We start from the raw sequence: 19,382 nt of genomic DNA on the forward strand, positions 1-19,382 counted from the left end.
CCATTTTCCAGTTCAGGGTGGTGTAAGCAATAGTTTAACACTAACACCCGTTCTTTGCCAACTGTGTCCCATTGGAGAGATTTACCTTGAAAGTGACACTAAATGATAGCCTTAATTTCCAAAAATAATCTATACACATCTACTATCCAAATATAGTTCAAATCTTGAATTATACTTACCATTTATTTCAATATTCAACCCATCGCTTCTCTTTTTCACATTACTGTTTAAAGTTTTTGCTTCACAATAATATTTCCCAGAATCCTCCGGCTGAGCCATTTCAACTCCATATTGGTTAGATGAAGTGAAATTCTGAACAGTCAGTAGATCTCTGTAGAAAGCAAACTGAAGATCTGTCTGTCTGTGTGGGGTAAGACTCGTGTCACATGTCAGGGTCATGTCATCTCCTTCCAGCACCCGGTTTGGCTTCACTTTTATATCAGGAGCTCTGAATAGTTCTGTAGAACAAAAAGATCACGCATTTTACCAATGAACAATTTAACTTGATGGTCACTGAAAAGAAGAGTTTTATCAGATTGAGCAACTATTCTCCACATTTTTAACGATATGCATATTGTAATAGTAACACAGAGATTGTTTTAATATGTCTAGTATTGCAGGAAGGAGCTGTAGTGTGGTGGCACAGGTGTAGTTCCCCAAACTGGTCACTAGAGGACGCCATGGTTAGGGTTGGGACCCTTGTAGTGAACAAGCAGTGTATGTGTCTAGGTAGACACTAGAGGTCAACAAAATAGTCACTGGGTTGTACCACAGATAGTGAAGAAGAGCTCCGGATAAAGAGTCTGGTGAGAGTCTACCGACTAATGCTGGTCATGGGAAGCAATGCAAGGACCGAGGCATACAGGAATGTAATCTGAGGTTTTCCATTTTCTGGCAGCTTTTCTTTAGGGGAGAAGCAAGGAAAAAGAGGTGCAGGACTTACGGGACTACTTCCATCCTTTTGGCCTGAGATGTAAAGCTCTGGTAAACCGCTAAAAGCATGGCTTCTTCCTTGATCTGCTTGCTGAGCCCGCGGATAGTGAGCGGGGGCCCCATAATCTCTGATTGCCTATAATCTCCTATTGCCCAGGGGCCCCATAATGTCCTATTGCCCGGGGGCCCCATAATCTCCTATTGCCCGGGGGCCCCATAATCTCCTATTGCCCGGGGGCCCCATAATAACCTATTGCCCAGGGGTCCCATAATCTCCAATTGCCTGAGGGGGCCCATAATCTCCTATTGCCCGAGGGGGCCCATAATCTCCCATTGCCCGGGGGCCCCATAATCTCCAATTGCCTGGGGGAGCCCATAATTTCCTATTGCCCGGGGGTCCCATAATCTCCAATTGCCTGGGGAGCCCCATAATCTCCTATTGCCCGGGGGGCCCAAAATCTCCTATTGCCCAGGGGGCCCATAATCTCCTATTGCCCGGGGGCCCCATGAGTTGTCAGTCCGCCCCTGGCCTGCACTGACTTTCTGAAAAAAAAAGTGTCCTTAAAAATGTGGGGAAGTGTTGGCAACTATGATATTGTATACAATTAGAAAATATGGTAAATCAATATGGAGGTGCAGTGAGAATGCTAACCTGACACAAAGATGAGCCCAACCGGACATCAACTAGTTAGTGGAAGATCTTGGACATAACACACTGTGACACCCCCACCCAAATCCAACCAAAAGGACTTACCTTTGACAGAAATAGATACTTCTGAGTCCTCCAGACCTCCAGAGATTTCTTTTCTACATGTATATTTACCAGATCTATCAATACTTATGTTTGTAATACGGAATACAAAATCATATTCCCAGTCTCTTATTGCAGTGTTATCCTTATAAAATATCGTCCTTCCTGCAGAATATCCGGGATAATGGTGACATCTCAGAGTCACATCGTCACCTTCATGAATGTAGAGAGGAGCCTGGAGGATCACCCAGTCTGAAACATATCAATATACCCAAATCACATTACAGCGAGGTCTGTCTAACGATGATCTACCTCTTCCCAATATCTCCTTCCATCCGTCTGATTTTATTTTTTATTTTTACACTGTCCTTTTAAAAAAAAAAAAAAAAAACACTTTTATTCCTATTACAAGAAATGTAAACATCCCTTGTAATTAGAGATGCACCGATACCATTACGGGTACGAGTACCGATACTTTTTTTTTTTTTTTTTTTTTTTTTTAGTACGCGCCGATACCAATTACCGATACCTACTGCAACTGTTTTGTTGTCACTTCAGCTGTTAGCGATGGTACAAAGCATTGAAAAGTTATTTATTAGGGCTGTTACTGATTCAAATTTTCATGTTCGATTAATCGTTTTTTTTTCTAATCGATTAATTTCGATTAATTATAACGCACATACAGATCCAACTACTTTTAGCTGATCTCCTTGCATTGCAACTTTGCATTGGTCAGTGGTAAATGTGGTATACACTATATACAATCACCCGACACTAGACACTAAGCAGGGCGGCACAGTGGTGTAGTGGTTAGCACTTTTGCCTAGCAGTAAAAAGGGTCACTGGTTCGTATCCAACCATGACAATACCTGCCTGGAGTTTGCATGTTCTCCCTGTGCCTGCGTGGGTTTCCTCTGGGTACTCCAGTTTGCTCCCACACTCCAAAGACATGCTGGGAGGTTAATTAGCTTCTGTCCAAAAATTGGCCCTAGTATATGAATGGGGACCTTGGATTGTGGGCTCCTTGAGTGTAGGGACCAATGTGAGCGTGCAATGTACAGGGATAGGGACAATTGTAGACACTCACTCAGGTTCAACTTGATGGACTGGTGTCTTTATTCAACCTTACTAACTATGCAACTAGTTAGTTCCCACAATCCATGACTCAACTTCACAGTTCACACAAATACGTTATAAATTCAAACTGTAGCACTGACGTAAGTATTTTTTTTTCCCCACAGTAGCGTGACAATCCCTCCACCTCCGGTCTAACTAATCACTCTCACCTTATGGCATGGACCCCTGTGCAAACAGGTGGTCATGCAAGTGGGTATCAAAAGGGTTAACACGGACCATAAACTTCTCTCATGTCTCCTTAGATCTCAGCAAAGACATCAGGTCATGAGTATGAAGGAGAAGGGATCTCATCGCTCCGGGAGCACACATGGAGGCTGTAAACTGTCTCTTCGGCTGGGAAGCCACAGGTGCTGGCTATTACCACTAGCAACAGACGAAAAACAAGCTCTGGACTGCCGCACTCTTCCAGAGACCACTTTCTTTTATTGGAATATCACATCACAGCTCAACAAACACAGCGAACAAGGAAAAATTGCTGTCGTTTCGCACTAGCTGTAGTGCTTATTCATAGCAAGAATGAATAAGCACTACAGCTAGTGCGAAACTACAGTAATTTTTCCTTGTTCGCTGTGTTTGTTGAGCTGTGATGTGATATTCCAATAAAAGAAAGTGGTCTTCTGAAGAGTGCGGCAGTCCAGAGCTTGTTTTTCGCCTGTTGCCAGGTCATGAGTAGAAAGAAAAGATTTAAGTGCTCACTGCTTAAGTATAAGATTACACACATAAAGATGATAAAAACACTGCATGTAAAGCTGACAATCGTGTTAGTTCCTTAGGGCAGCAGCGGGTGACACCATGCGTAGCTCCTCCCCCCGTACACGTTACGTTCAATCAGAACTTCAACGTCACTGGACTCCTCCCCCCTTCCCTTCGTTAGCAGATGGAGGCACTTGGGGAAGGGGGGAGGAGTCCGGTGACGTCGATGTCCGTGACGTCACCGGATCTCCGACGGAACTCCCTCAAGACCCGGAAGCCGGCAGAGATGTGAGTACCGTTCAAAAGAATTTTAATCGACCAAAAAGTTTAATTGATTAATCGAGGAATTCATCTTTAATTTCCACGGCCCTAGTTATTTACAAATTAAATAAATCTTTTTTTTTTTTTTTTTTGCGCTTTTTCAATGTGAAATGTGTAAATATATATGTATAAACATATTCACTAACAAAGCAAACAAAAAAAAGTTTTAATTGTTTATCACGTTTATAAAATAGACATGACCAAAAGAAATAAAAAAAAGCAGGAAAATTATTAAATGGAGGAGAAAGGGGAATTAACTAAGGCTGATTAAAATAAATTAAGGGCTTATAAGGGGTTTAAACAGAGAAACATTTGCTCACCCCTTTGATCTGCAGATGAAGAAACAGAAAGATTCAAAAAGAAACCATGTTTCTTTTTATTTTAGTGTTTCAGCGGCTGAGCAATGTTGTTAATAAACATTGCCGGCTGCTTTTTTTTTTTTTTTTTTGGACAGCTCCAATTACCAGACTTCTTTAACACCAGGGAGACCCGCTGACAGCTCAAAGAACTGAGCCTGAAAGTATCGGTTTCAGGTATTGGTGCTTTTGCACGAGTACCGATACTTGTGCAAATACTCGGTATCGGCACCGATACAGATACCGATACTAGTATCAGTGCAACCCTACTTGTAATCGAAAAAAAGCATGACAGGACCTCTTAAATATGAGATCTGGGGTCAAAAAAGAGCTCAGATCTCATATTTAGACTAAAGGAATGTCCCTTTAAGAGCTATGGGCGGAAGTGACGTTTTGACATCACTTCCGGTGGGGACCCCCCCGACGTAAGGTTGGAGTCTGGTGGGGACCCCCCGACGTAAGGTTGGAGTCCGGTGGGGACCCCCCGACGTAAGGTTGGAGTCCGGTGGGGACCCCCCCCGACGTAAGGTTGGAGTCCGGTGGGGACCCCCCAATGTAAGGTTGGGGTCCCGGTGGAGTCCGGTGGGGACTCCCCGAACTTAAGGTTGGAGTCCGGTGGGGACCCCCCCCGATGTAAGGTTGGAGTCCGGTGGGGACCCCCCAATGTAAGGTTGGGGTCCCGGTGGAGTCCGGTGGGGACTCCCCGACGTAAGGTTGGAGTCCGGTGGGGACCCCCCCCGACGTAAGGTTGGAGTCTGGTGGGGACCCCCCGACATAAGGCTTTATGGACCTTCCTTTGTACACTGGTCCAAATCATTTGGTCGCGGGGGGGATTATGACCCCTTTCACACTAAGGTGGTTTTCAGCTAGCTGCTGCCATAACAACGGTATTCCTCTTCAAAAAGCCACTGTATATTGACAGGGGGTGGGCGTAAGTGATTAAAACTGTTTTTTTGGGAAAAATATCGGTTTGGAAAATAATTACAGTGCCATCATCCACATACAGAAATAGAAGGGACAATGTAAATGAATCAGTGGGTGTTTAGGATCACTTTAACCACTTGCCGACCGCCGCACGCCGATATACGTAGACACAATGGCAGTGGTGGGCAAATGGGCATACCCGTACGTCCCCTTTAATTGGCGGAGTTAGCGGGCGCACGCGCCACCGCAAACAGAGTGACCATGCCCGTGGATCCTGGACTCGATGTCTGCCAGTCTCCCGGCGATCGTGTTACGGAGTCGCAGAGCAGGGAGATGCTTATGTAAACAAGGCATTTCACCCATTCTGCCTAGTGACATGACAGAGATCACGGCTCCCTGTCATCGGGAGCAGTGATCTCTGTCATGTGAGTGGAAGCCCATCCCCCCCATAGTTAGAATCACTCACTAGGACACACTTAACATACTTAACCCCTCGATCGCCCACTAGTGTTTAACCCCTTCCCTGCCAGTGACATTTATACGGTAATTGGTGCATTTTTATAGCACCGATGGCTGTATAAATGCCAATGGTCCCAAGATAGTGTAAAAAGTGACCAATGTGTCCACCATAATGTCACAGTCATGATAAAAATCGCAGATCGCCGTCATTACTAGAAAAAAAAATTCAAATGGCATAAAGCTATCCCCTGTTTTGTAGACTTTTGCGCAACCCAATTAATATACGCTTACTGCCATATTTTTTTTTACCAAAAAAATGTAGAAGAATATGTATCGGCCTAAACTGAGGAAAAAATTAGTTTTTTTAATATATTTTGGGGGGATATTTATTATAGCAAAATGTCAAAAATATAGCTTTTTTTTCAAAATTGACGGTCTTTTTTTTTGTTTATAGCGTGAAAAATAAAAACCGCAGAGGTGATCAAATACCACCAAAAGGAAGATCTATTTGTGGGGAAAAAAAGGATGTCAATTTTGTTTGGGAGCCACGTTGTCAGTTAAAGCGACGCAGTGCCGAATCGCAAAAAAAGTGCTCTGGTCAGGAAGAGGGTAAATACTTCCGGGGCTGAAGTGGTTAAACACGCAGCCCGTGCTGGACTTTTTTTTTTTTTTTGTAGAAATCCAGGAGTGCTTTGCAAAGTGAGTGTGATGGATTCACTGGGTTAATTAGTTGCCCGTTTGTAAAGCTAAGGTTGTATATAAATATTGCGAAAATAAATATCCTTTTATGAACTTGTGAATTTAACGGAAAATACATTGACCAAAACCATAACAAATTCCCTGTACAGAATATTTACTCACCATGGCTGACCTCCAGTCTGACAGGGTCACTTATTTGCATGTTGGGGCCTTCACACCGGTAATTCCCACCGTTATCTTGTTTTGCATTTCGGATAACAAAGCTTTGTCCTGTGTGTATCTGGTTATTATCCTTGTACCAGGTATAGCTCATACCTGCTGGAATAGGTGACCTCACATTACAGGTCATTGTTAGAGACTCAGTTGTGAAGATCCTGACCCAGTTTGGGTTGAAGGTCACCACAGGTGTCACCGAAGATCCTACAAGGTAGCACATTGCACATGACAATTAATAAAGAGACTGTACAGAAAAAAAAAAGATACAATCAAAGATCTGTAAAAGATTGTAGAATATATTTTCTCTGCAGCCAATCCTTTCATCTGTGCTCTTTATGATATAAATCTGTTTTGGTCTAATGAGTTTGGAAAGGTATAGACTGAATAGGCTCTCTAAACCAACGTGCTTTTGGCTGAGTTTATTGCAGGGTCTGTGAATTGGGTTCAATTAACCCCACAAGTGGCTGAAGGGTGGAGGTGGCAAGCTGACTAATACCGAAAGGGAATTATATGACCTCCAAAATAGAATAATGTGTTTGATTTAATTGTATTATATTATTAGGAGTATAGATGCTGTTTATACGTGACAAAGGATTCCAAGAGCACTATGAGTTACAAAAAGAGACAGCATAGCAGAATCCTACCGTTTTTAGCCTTGCTTTGACTGCCAGAAATGTCTAAAGCAGCCATTCTCAACCAGGGTTCCATGGAACCCTGGGGTTCCTCCAGAGGTCGCTAAGGGTTCTAGGGGTTCCTTGAGCTGTGGCTGATGAACCACCTATTTGATGGTGCCTACAGAGTTCAAGGTTCAGCATCACTTAGCAAAGACAGCAGCATGACACCAAATATCTTTTTAGCTGTCTTTAAGGGTGGCATTCTGAGCACTACTTTAAGGGGGGACATTCTTCCTATTGACTACCAATATAAGAAGCATTGTTCCTCTTGAGCCCTGATGAATTGGTTTTAATAAGGGTTCCTTGAGGCATGAAAATAATTTTTGGGGTTCCTCTAGGGTTAAAAGGTTGAGAAAGCCTGGTCTAAAGGAAGTGAGGGGGTAGGGAGATGAGTCATTGCTCTGACTACTTTACTTGTATGTCTTCAGCTTGAGCTACTGAATTCTGTACACCACAGGCTGTTTTACAACAGGAGGTACAATGGGCATCTAAACCTAACCTAAAAGAAGGTTTATTGAATTTATTTAGTTTAGTGACAAGAAGTATGTGTATGTATATATATATATATATATATATATATATATATATATACATATATACATATATATATATATATATATATATATATATATATATATATAATGAAATAGACAATGGATGGTCCCAAATGGTTTCTCATTTGTGGTAAATAGGAATATCTCCCAACCTTTTAAGATGTGAAAAAGGAAAACCACAGAAAATTTGGGCAAAGGACACACCTCGTGCCGTACCCTGATAATGCCGTGATGACTAATTAAAGTGCAAGAATGTTCATTAAAACCCCACAAGGCTTTTTCACTGTTTATTTTCCTTTATATTTGCATATAGAATTAGCCAATGCAAGAATCGAAAGCAGCCATTCTCAACCAGGGTCCCTGCTCGGGATGCTAGGGGTTCCGTGAGCTGTGCCCCCATTTGGTGGGGCCTGCACAGTTCAGGAGCCAACACAACTTGGCAAATCAGTGCCGTCTATCAGTGCCCATCAGTTCTACATATTAGTGCCTCCAGTTGTCTTTGCATGCACTGTGTGATGTGGCAGCATTGTCACCCTTTATTAGTGCCCATCAGTGCCGCCTCATCAGTGCCCGTCAGTGAAGGAGAAAACAAAATTGTATGACAGAAACAAAGAAAAACGTAATTTTTTTTCCAAAAAAAACCGCTAAAAGAAAGCTCTGTTTTTGGGAAGAGAATTATATAGTCTAGTATTGCATGATCACATAACTCGGGTGGCACAGTGGTGTAGTGGGTAGCACTCTCACCTAGCCGTGAGAAGGGTTGCTGGTTCAAATCCCAACCATGACACTACCTGCTTGGAGTTTGCATGTTCTCCCTGTGCCTGTGTGGGTTTCCTCCCACACTCCAAAGGCGTGCAGGTAGGTTAAGTGGCTTCTGTCCAAAATTGGCCCTAGTATACGAATGGGGACCTTGGGTTGTGGGCTCCTTGAGGGTAGGGACTGATGTGAGTGTGCAATGTACAAGGATTGTAGACTCTCACTCAGGTTGGACTGGTGTCTTTATTCAACCTTACTAACTATGTAACTATGTAACTGTCCTTCAAAGTGCGACAGACTTTGCTGAAAATTGTTTTGGGCAGGAAGGGGCAAAAGTGCCCAATATTAAAATGGTTAAGGTAGTAGTCCCTATTTTGGTGTTCTCCAGGATCTGGCAGATCTTTGAACTCCCAGTGCTTTCCGACGGACTGCAAGGCGTAGTAGTCCTCCTCTGCAAACGTTGTAACATTCTCCTGAGTGGGAACTTCGGAGAGTAGCTCAAGATCACATCTTTGGGCTTGTCCTGCCTTTCTGCCATGCAGGCAGCAGCAGCCCACTGTACAGAGTCCTCCCCCCTTTTATTTGCAGCGAAAGGGAGAGGGCAGAGCCCAGAAAAGACTGGGGAACCACAGAAGCAAGTTTAATCCCTTCCTATGCTGGACCAGCCAACTGCCTAACTAACATACTGTAGGCAAACTGCCTACACTAGGTCCATTTGTTCCACTGACTGCTGATGAATTGGTTTGAATAGAGTTTCCTCGAGACCTAAAATGAATTTTAGGTGTTCATTTGGGAAAAAAAAAAAAGATTGAGAAAGGCTAAAGAATGATTGAAAGGTTTGTAGCAAAAGGAAAAACTATTGCTATACGCCAGAGAAAAGAGAGTGGCATTTAGACATGAAAGGGAAACAGAGGGATTTAGTTAAAAAAAGCGGGACAGTCCCTCCAAATGAGGGACCACTGAGAACTAGGCAGAGGAGAAACGATCCCAGCAAATCATGTCTACTTACCTGTTTTCCCCACAATCAGCACTGTAAAAGAGACAAAAAGAGATTAGTAAAAAAAAAAATGTATACTTTGTACTATCTAACTATATCATTATTTTAATTAATATTAGAGTATTTCTTTCACAGAGGATAGTGAAGTGTCTAGGTCCTCATATTGAAAATAAAAATATGCATTACCTTTTTTTTCAACTACTTTTTTTGCCACTCTTCCTCCTGCTCGTGCAGGAATGAAAAAACCTTCTTATAAAAGTGTTTTCCTCACACCTCTGTCTTTGCATGCACTCTATGATTGATGTGGCAGCATTGTCACCCTCTATGCACGCTCCTATATAGAGCTACAAATAGATGTGCCATTATCACTACATATTAGACATGCATGGGCGTGTGCGGCCACAGGAAATACTAGTATAATGTGTTGTAAAGACATGCCTGGCTTTCAGGTGGGTTTACAAGCATTAGGAAGGGACAGAGAGGACAACCATTCTTACGAAGCATGAAGGAGGCCATCTACATCAAACTGGAACAACCACCCTTGAACAGGGTTGAGGGCCTTTTACACCACCTGTCTTCCATATGTAAGGCCGTTGTACCATCTCTACCCTGCATTTTAACAATTCACACCTCAGGCATTGAAGGATTAAAGGGATTGTAAACCCTCTTTTTTAAAAATAACAAACATATCATACTTACCTCTACCGTGCAGCTCGTTTTGCACAGAGTGGCCCCCGAACCTCCTCTTCTGGGGTCCCCTGGCTGCTCTCGTGGCTCCTCCCTGCGTAAGATAACCCCCTAGGAGAAGAGCTCTCCCAGGGGGGGGGGGGGGTTACCTTGCGGGTGCGCTCCCGAGTACAGCATTTGCATCCATAGACACGAATGCCGGACTCGGCCCCGCCCCCCCGCGTCATTGAATTTGATTGACAGTAGAGGGAGCCAATGTCGGTCCTCCTATCAATCTATCCAATCAAGAGCTGGGACCCTGTGGAGAGAGGGAGAGCGCATCTCCGCTGACAGATATACGGGGCTTTGGTAAGTAAAATGGTGGGTGGCGGGGCGGTCACTTCCAGGTAAGTAAAATGTTGGGTGGGGGGGCGGGCTCTGCCATGTGTATTTTCACCTTAACCACTCGCCGACCAGCTACTGTCATTATACTGTGGCAGGTTGACACGTTTCCGCAAGCCGTCATAGCTGTACGTAGGCTTCTTTAAGCAGCATAGCAGACGCACGTGTGCTGCCGGAGGAGCGCGCACACGCCGCTGCACTGCGGGCGTGGGAAGGGGTCATCGCAACCGGTGGTCACGAGCATTGGCACCCAATGCTTGTGACCACCGGTCGCGATGACCGCCGGCCACGAGAGGCAGAACAGGGATGCGTGTGTGTGTAGACACACACATCCCTGTTCTGTTCTGAGAGGAGATGCAGATCAGGAGTTCCTAATAGCTAGGAACCCCGATCTGTCATCTCCCCTAGTCAGTCCCCTCCCCCCACAGTTAGAACACACAGCGAGGGAACACACTTAACCCCTTGCTCGCCTCCTAGTGTTAACCCCTTCCCTGCCAGTGACATTTATACAGTAATCAGTGCATTTTTATAGCACTGATCGTTGTATAATTGTCAATCATCCCAAAAATGCGTCAAATGTGTCCGATGTGTCTGCCATAATGTCGCAGTCACAATAAAAATTGCTGATCGCTGCCATTACTAGTAAAAAAAAAAACATAATAAAAATGCCATAACTCTATCCCCTATTTTGTAGACACTATAACTTTTGCGCAAACCAATCAATAACACTTATTGCGATTTTTTTTACCAAAAATATGTATAAGAATACATATCAATATAAACTGAAGAAAAAAATAGTTAAAAAAAAAAAAAATTGGAGATATTTATATTAGCAAAATGTATAAGATGTTGTGTTTTTTTCAAAATTGACGCTCTTTTTTTGTTGATAGCACAAAAAATAAAAAACGCAGAGGTGATCAAATACCACCAGTAAAAAGCTCTATTTGTGGGAAAAAAAGGACATAATTTTTGTTTGTGTGCAATGTCGCACGATCCCTTAATTGTCAGTTAAAGCGACGCAGCACCGTATCACAAAAAGTGCTCTGGTCAGGAAGGGGGTAAATCCTTCCGGGGTTGAAGTGGTTAATGCATAGGATGCATTAAGGTGAAAAAACACAAGGGTTTACAACCACTTTAACACATATAAAGCCTTCTTGACACCAAGGATGGGATTATGTAACTAGAACAGGACGGTTCCATAACTTTCACACCCCCCCATCCAGTTCTTGGACAATCGACATCTAGACAATGGTGATTGGATGAAGGTGTCTCTACTCCTTGTCTGGATATAAATGTTGGGGTCATGGGAGTAGCATAAGGGGTTGCAGGGGTCACAATCGCAACCCTAGCTCCAGGGGGCCCCTGCAGCCTCCCTGTCATATTATCATATCCTCCACAAAGTCCAGCTCTAATCTGCCCAAGGGCCCCACAGCCATACTCCAATACTGGGCTTCCACTTTGCCTTCCACGGTCCACACCCCTCTGTTCTCATTGCCTGGGGAAAAGCTGTGAGTCTTTTCCTGAATGGAGAGGAGCATGGGGTGAGAACAGCCCAGGATGGGGAAGTGTCTGTACTGGCAACATGGAATAGTAACTGAGCTCAGCGAGTTTAAGAGGAGAAGAGTGCCGTCCTGTAGCCATGATGGGACGGATGCTACTGGTGGGGAAAGACATGTCATGTCCTAGTCACCAGCTGGGATTCTTTATACCCCCCACCCAGAGATGTCTGCTTACCCCACTTCCCTGACAACTGGGAAAAAGACCCACACCTCTGGAAGGTGACTGTCAGGGACTTACCAGCAATGTCTCATTCTCATTCTCGTCTCAGCTCCTGTGTATCTGACTACCTGAACCTGAACCTGATCATCTGCTATTGTTACCGACCCAGATTCGTCTGACTTCTCTGCCTTCTTCAAACCCGACCCCGGCCCGCCTGACCTTGCTACTACTTCTGCCTGTGTTTCCGTTGCCGACCTCTGCCAGTTTTACCGACGCTTCCTTGCCTGCTGCTATCACCTGTCTGCTCGCCTACTGACCCAGACCGTCCGACCCTGCTCCAACCTGCTGCCTGTTCAGTGTTCTGCTGTGCCTGTGGTTCCTCTCATTGGCTCCTGTAGCTGCTGCTTGAATTTCTCAGCTCTTCTATCAACTTCCAGCCGTCCAGCCATCCAGAGGGATCTCTTCTTCGCTATCAGTCCCAGCGGCCCTATTCCAGCAGGCACTCCTACCCACTGTGCTCTCGAGACCGCTGTTCCCATTCCAGTGGCTCCTGAACCAGCGTTGTAAGAAAGGTGTCCTTCTACAAGTCGGGCTTCAACACCAGGTACTCAACAGTGACCTTCCCCCAACACCTGGCAACACTGACAGAGAAACCTTCAGAAATTGCTAAAACAAATCACTTAACATCTCCAGCCTTTTCTTCTCTTCTTGATATTGCCTGCGGTGATGAGCCGGGATTAGCACCTTGGATCGGGTGTGTCCATTTTTTGCCTGAAGCGGTGTGTGCACCCTTGTTCTGTTTGCCAAACTAGTACCCGTAGAAACCTTTAGCCATCTTAACCCTTCTCTTCTTTTTTGTGCTACAGATTGTCTCTACGACAAAATCTCATCCTTGTCCTGCCCCAACTTGGCCACTTCTGTCTACAACAGTTCACTGTCATCCACCCTGGATACCTTCGCCCCCTCACTACACACAGCTTCAGTCCCCGACCGCTACAACCCTGGCAGACAGACAATACCAGAAGCCTCAAAAAACAGAGCCACGCTCTTGAGTGTCTGTGGCATAAGACAAAGTCGCAGCAAGATTTCAGCCAATATAAATCTGCCCTCCAAAAATACCATTCCTGCCTCCACACTGCCAAACAGACCTACTTTATCATTCTCATCAACACCCTCTCATGCAGTCCCCATCAACTCTTTTCTACCTTTACCACTCTACTTCGTCCTCCAATACCTCCACCCACTAACTTACTCACTGCCCAGGAGATTGCTAATCACTTGAAAAATAAGATTGAGACAATTAGTCTCGAGATCTCCACTCTACAGATATCTCCCTCACTTTACACTCCTTGTCCTCCTGCACAATCAATACTTTCCTCTTTTAACCCAGCTACTACGGAGGAACCCAAACTTTTTTTCTAACGCTCATCTAACCTCCTGACCCTGGACCCTGTACCTTCTCATATACTATGGTCACCATCTGACTCTATCCTACACTCCTTAACTCATATCTTCAACCTCTCACTCTCTACTGGCATCTTCCCCAACCCTCTAAAACATGCGCTAGTCACTCCCATACCAAAAAAGACTTCTCTAGACCCCACCAATCTTAACAACCTAAGACCCATCTCTTTACTCCCTTTTGCCCCCCAAACTCCTTGAACGTTTAGTTTACAACCGACTGAGCGACCACCTCATTGAGAATAACCTTCTTGATCCCCCTTCAGTATGGATTTCGCCCTCCTAAAACTCACAAATAATTACTAACAGCCAAAACCAACGGTCATTATCCCGTACTCTTACTCTTGGACCTTTCCGCTGCCTTTGATACAGTTGACCACCCCTTCCTCCTCAAAAAACTCAATTTGCTTGGTCTCCATGGCTGCACTCTCCATTGGTTTGAATCTTACTTATCTCATCGCACCTTCAGTTTCTCCTCTCCAACTCCTCTTACCATTGGGTCCCCCAAGGTTCTGTCCTTGGACCTCTACTATTCTTGATCCACATGTCCTCCCTGGGTCAGCTGATAGCCTCCCATTACTTCCGCTACCATTTATATGCTGATGACACCCAAATCTATCTCTCTGCCCCTCAGCTCACCCCATCAATCTCCTCACGCATCACTGATTTACTAACAGACATATCAGCCTGGATGTCACACCACTTCCTCAAACTGAATCTATCTAAAACCGAGCTCATGATATTTCCTCCCCCACGTGCCCCCTGCCCTGACTTCTCTGTCAAGATGAGTGGCACATCTATCAGTCCGTCCTCACATGCCAGGGTGCTAGGGGTAACCTTAGACTCTGAACTGTCCTTTCAGGCCCACATATAATCCCTGTCCAAATAATCCAAATAATGCAGCCTCCACAACATTTCCAGAATATGCCCTTTTTTAACTAACGACACCACCAATCTTCGAATTCACTCCTTGGTCATCTCTCGCCTCGAAAACTCATAGGCACATTTTGTTAGCACAGGACTAACGGCAGTTCAGGGTTGTTGTTATGTCTTAATGACTTGATACCTTTGTATGTACCCTTTCTATGGTATTTTTACTGTATGCTTCAGATTGTTCTTTATTTCACTTTTTTATGTCATTCTTTAGATATCATTTATATGATATACACTGTTACATGATTGTATGATTTTGTTTATTTTTTTGGTTTGTTTTTTACCTTCTTCAAAAAATAAAAAACTTTTGTAAAAAAAAAAAAAGATTAAATAAATAAGAAAAAAAATTTAAATAATTTTAAACATGCCCCGTCCCGACGAGCTTGCGCACAGAAGCGAACTCACGCGCCCGCATATGAAAACGGTGTTCAAACCACACGTGTGAGGTATCACTGTTATCGGTAGAGTGAGAGCAATAATTCTAGCCCTAGAACTCCTCTGTAACTGAAAACTGGTAACCTGTAGAACTTTTTAAACGCCTATGGAGAGTTTTAGGGGTCAAAGTTTGTCGCCATTCCACGAGTGGGCGTAATTTTGAAGCGTGACATGTTGGGTATCAATTTACTCGGCGTAACATTATCTTTCATAATATTAAAAAAAATATATAATTGGGCTAACTTTACTGTTTTTAATTCAAAAAGTGTATTTTTTTTTCCCCAAAAAAGTGCGCTTGTAAGACCGCTGTGCAAATACGGTGTGACAAAAAGTATTGCAACACCCGCCATTTTATTCTCTAGGGCAGTGATGGCGAACCTTGGCACCCCAGATGGTTTGGAACTACATTTCCAATGATGCTCAACTACACTGCAGAGTGCATGAGCATCATGGGAAATGTAGTTCCAAAACATCTGGGGTGCCGAGGGTCGCCATCACTGCTCTAGGCTGTTAGAAAAAAATATATATATAATGTTTGGGGGTTCTAAAAAAAAAGTACTTTTCTAGCAAAAAAAAAAATTATTTTAACTTGTAAACACCAAATCTCAGAAAGAGGCTCGGGACTGAAGTGGTTAAAAAAAAAAGCAATAAATGAGCCTTTACAATCACTTTAAGGCAGTTCTTTTTTTTTTGTTTTTTTGTTTTTTTGTTTTTTTATAAATTCTTTTTATTTGTTTTAAAAGACAAGATTACAGAACAGAGCCTTGGGGCATTCCCTGGCTTGAACAATACAACACAATAGGTAAGGCATAACACCTAAAAACTATTAGCCTAACCCAAAGAACATACAACAACCAAACCCCATAGCTTGCTGCTAAAATTGACAGGAGTAATGTAATTCCCAGTAATCAACATTCTGAAGCAGGGGCGGACTGATAACTCATGGGGCCCCCGGGCAATAGGAGATTATGGGGCCCCCGGGCAATAGGAGATTATGGGGCCCCCAGGCAATCAGATTTTATGGGGCCACACAGTATAAACAAACACACACAAAAAAGTATACAATCACACAGTATACACATACATGTACACACAGTATACACATACATGTTTCTATTGGCTGAGAAGGTACTGGAGAGGTGGGGCAGCTATAATCTCAGGATTTTTAGACCAAAATGATGTTGGTAAGGGGCAATTTCAGAGACAGATGTAAAAAAAAACACATATTTTACTGGTTTTACTGAGGCTGGCAACCCTGATGGGGCCCCCTAGTGGCTCGGGGCCCTTGGGCAGTGCCCGAGTGCCCAAATGGTCAGTCCGCCCCTGTTCTGAAGGCAAAATGGGGGTCCAACCCTTTACTAGCAAGGTGCGCCTAATAAAGTGGCCAGTGAGTTTTATTTCTGCAATATTTTAAGCCCAAATGCCAGACTTCAACACTGACTTGAGAAACGTCACGTGCGTTTGGATATTTATACATGCACGCTCCTTAATATGAATGCAGGTAGACAGTATAGGGGGGGGGTGGATTTACTAAAAATGGTAGAGTGCAGCTGTGCACAGTAGCCAATCAAATTCTAACTTCAGCTTGTTCTTTTAAGCTTTGACTAAAAAAAAAAAACTGAAAGCTGATTGGTTACTATGCAGAGCTGCAACCGATTTTGCACTCTCTCCCTTAAGTGAAGAGGCTGCAGGAGATCAGCAGCACTGAGCAACATAAGATAAAAAGATAAAAAATAAAAATAAACAGGTAAAACATATATTTTATTTTAAATAAATGCTAAAAGCTAAATGATATTCAATTAAGACGTACATCTACTTTAATTGTAAAAAAATAAAAAAAATAGAAAAAACATAACCAGTATTTTTTTTTTTGCTATGACTAACTTGGTGTGGACAGAACTATGAATTGATTGCTAGAATATTTTTGTTCCTAATAATTAGGTATGTATGTAATGCTACAACACGAGAAAATGGTATAGATTGGTATATATAAATGGTATATATAGTGAGCTGTACTTACAGACCAATATTACGGATAATTCCGGACACATGTTGACAGAAAAATGTGCAAAAAGATTTTTTTTTTTTTTTACCAATTTAATTATAAAAAGTTGTGTCTGTAGTATGAAGGAAGGAAGAAGGAGGAGGTGTCAAGTGCTCTGTCAAATCGCTATGGGGAAGTATGAAACGTGCTTTAAAAACCTGCAGATTTATTGTTTTTAAAATGTAAGGATTAGGATTTATTTACTTAATTAATCACATGAACATATAATAAATAAAGAAAAATTGTAGCAGCGCTGGAAAATATTTAAATACCACAGATGTCAAAGATAACCATATGATTTAAACAGTGTGATACCACAAATAATAATGATGCATTTATCAAACTGATAATAAATACAATTGATAAATAGATTTAAAAAAAAGGTGAAAAACTGATAAAAATTCATGAAAATTGATGAAATCAGAAATGTGTAAAAATAGAAAAATATTAAACAAATCATATGAGTGAAAAAATGGAAAAAAAAAAAAAAAGTTCTTAAATGTGGAAAAGTCTAAATAAATTATTCCTTTCCTTGACCACCATCCAAGTTCATAAATCAAATATTCACAAAAAAAAAGTGACAGATCCACCACCATATGTGACCACCATATGAAATAAAGGCTTACCAACTAGCAAGCAAATGGAGCTGGTGACCTAAACCCGGTCAGGGCCTTTAGTTGAAAGGTATAGCGGGTGCCTCCAATCCTGGACTCTTATCTCAAAGACAGGGCAGATATCACCAGGGAACAGGGGCGGACTGACAACTGATAGGGCTCCCGGGCAATAGAAGATCATGGGGCCCCCTGCGTCCCAAGCCACACCTGCACAGGGTGACATTGGGGGGGGGGAGCACAACACACAGGGGGACACTGTGGGGGGGGGGATCACACAATGGGACACTGAGGGGGGTGGGGAGCACACAGGAAGACACTGTGGGGGGGTGGGGAGCCCACAGAAAGACATTGTGGTGGGTGGGGAGCACACAGGGGGACACTGTGGGGGGTGGGGAGCACACAGGGGGACACTGTGGGGGGCACACAGGGGGACACTGTGGGGGGTGGGGAGCACAAAGGGGGACACTGTGGGGGGTGAGGGTGGGAAGCACACAGGGGGACACTGGGGGGAGCACACAGGGAGACCCTGGGAGGGTGAAGCACACAGGGGGACACTGTGGGGGGTGTGGAGCACACAGGGGGACACTGTGGGGGATGTGGAGCACACAGGGGGACACTGTGGGGGGTGTGGAGCACACAGGGGGACTCTGTGGGGGGGGGTGGGTGGAGCACACAGAGGGACCCTGGGGAGGAGGAGAGGGCACATGGGGACACTGTAGCGGGGGGAAGCACACAGGGGGACACTGGGGGGAGCACACAGGAAGACACTGTGGGGGGTGGGGAGCACACAGGGGGACAGTCCGCCCCTGCCAGGGAACCACGCTCCACCGATTAAAGAAAATAATTCAATAGGCTCTCCTGAGCAATAAGAACTCCAGGGGCGATCAAAGGTGACCCAGAAAAGAAAAACTCACCCAGGGGTGGACTGACAACTCATGGGGCCCCCGGACAATAGGAGATTATGGGGCCTCCAGGCAATAGGAGATTATGGGGACCCCAGGTAATCCGAGATTATGGGGCCACACAGTATACACAAACATTTTTAGGCCAAAAAGGATGTCGGTAAGGGACATTTCAGAGACAGACGTAAAAAAAAACACAGATTTTTACATACTGTCCCTGGTTTTACGGAGGCTGACAACCCTGATGGGGCCCCCTAGTGGATCAGGGCCCTCGGGCAGTGCCTGAGTGGTCCAATGGTCAGCCCGCCCCCTGAACTCACCATGGCGTAATAACGTCCGGAGCTCGTTGGCCACTAAAGCCTTATCTTCCCCATAAGCGTTGAACATCTTGTAAAAAAACATAATAATATTATTCTTGATATCACTAGAAAAAAAAAAAGCCTTTGAAAGTTAGTTTTTCAGTATCACCAGCAAAGCAGCCTCATTATTATCCCATTAAAGAAGAGAATGTGCGCTGTATTTCGAGATTTCATAATTTGCCGCTTCACAAATGTTAATTCTCCATTACGAGCGCTAGTTTACAAGACCGACCGCTTCTGCTTCCGAGCATGCGTCTTTGAACTTTGGACTTTTGTGTGACGGACTTGTGAACACACAATAGGAAAATCTGACACCTGCCGAAAATTTACTAGCCTGTTATCCAACATTTGTTGGCGGAATGTTGGCCAACAATTGT

General features: G+C 43.9%; 1 protein-coding gene across 1 annotated transcript in view; it reads right to left on the bottom strand.

The window, feature by feature from the left end:
* LOC143958850 (Fc receptor-like protein 5) overlaps window positions 1-19,033 on the bottom strand; it is a 32,323-nt gene extending 13,290 nt beyond the window's left edge. The window contains exons 1-6 of the mRNA XM_077467832.1: window positions 18,967-19,033; window positions 9,483-9,503; window positions 6,436-6,693; window positions 4,156-4,164; window positions 1,688-1,936; window positions 180-458 (exon numbers count right to left, since the gene is read on the bottom strand). Of these exons, the coding sequence (XP_077323958.1) occupies window positions 180-458; window positions 1,688-1,936; window positions 4,156-4,164; window positions 6,436-6,693; window positions 9,483-9,503; window positions 18,967-19,033 (883 nt within the window). The remainder of the gene's footprint in view (window positions 1-179; window positions 459-1,687; window positions 1,937-4,155; window positions 4,165-6,435; window positions 6,694-9,482; window positions 9,504-18,966) is intronic.
* Window positions 19,034-19,382: the final 349 nt, after the last annotated feature.

Source organism: Lithobates pipiens, unplaced genomic scaffold, assembly GCF_037356315.1.
Source record: "Lithobates pipiens isolate NorthernLeopardFrog02 unplaced genomic scaffold, aLitPip1_a1.2 Scaffold_62, whole genome shotgun sequence".
NCBI classification, from domain to species: domain Eukaryota; kingdom Metazoa; phylum Chordata; class Amphibia; order Anura; family Ranidae; genus Lithobates; species Lithobates pipiens.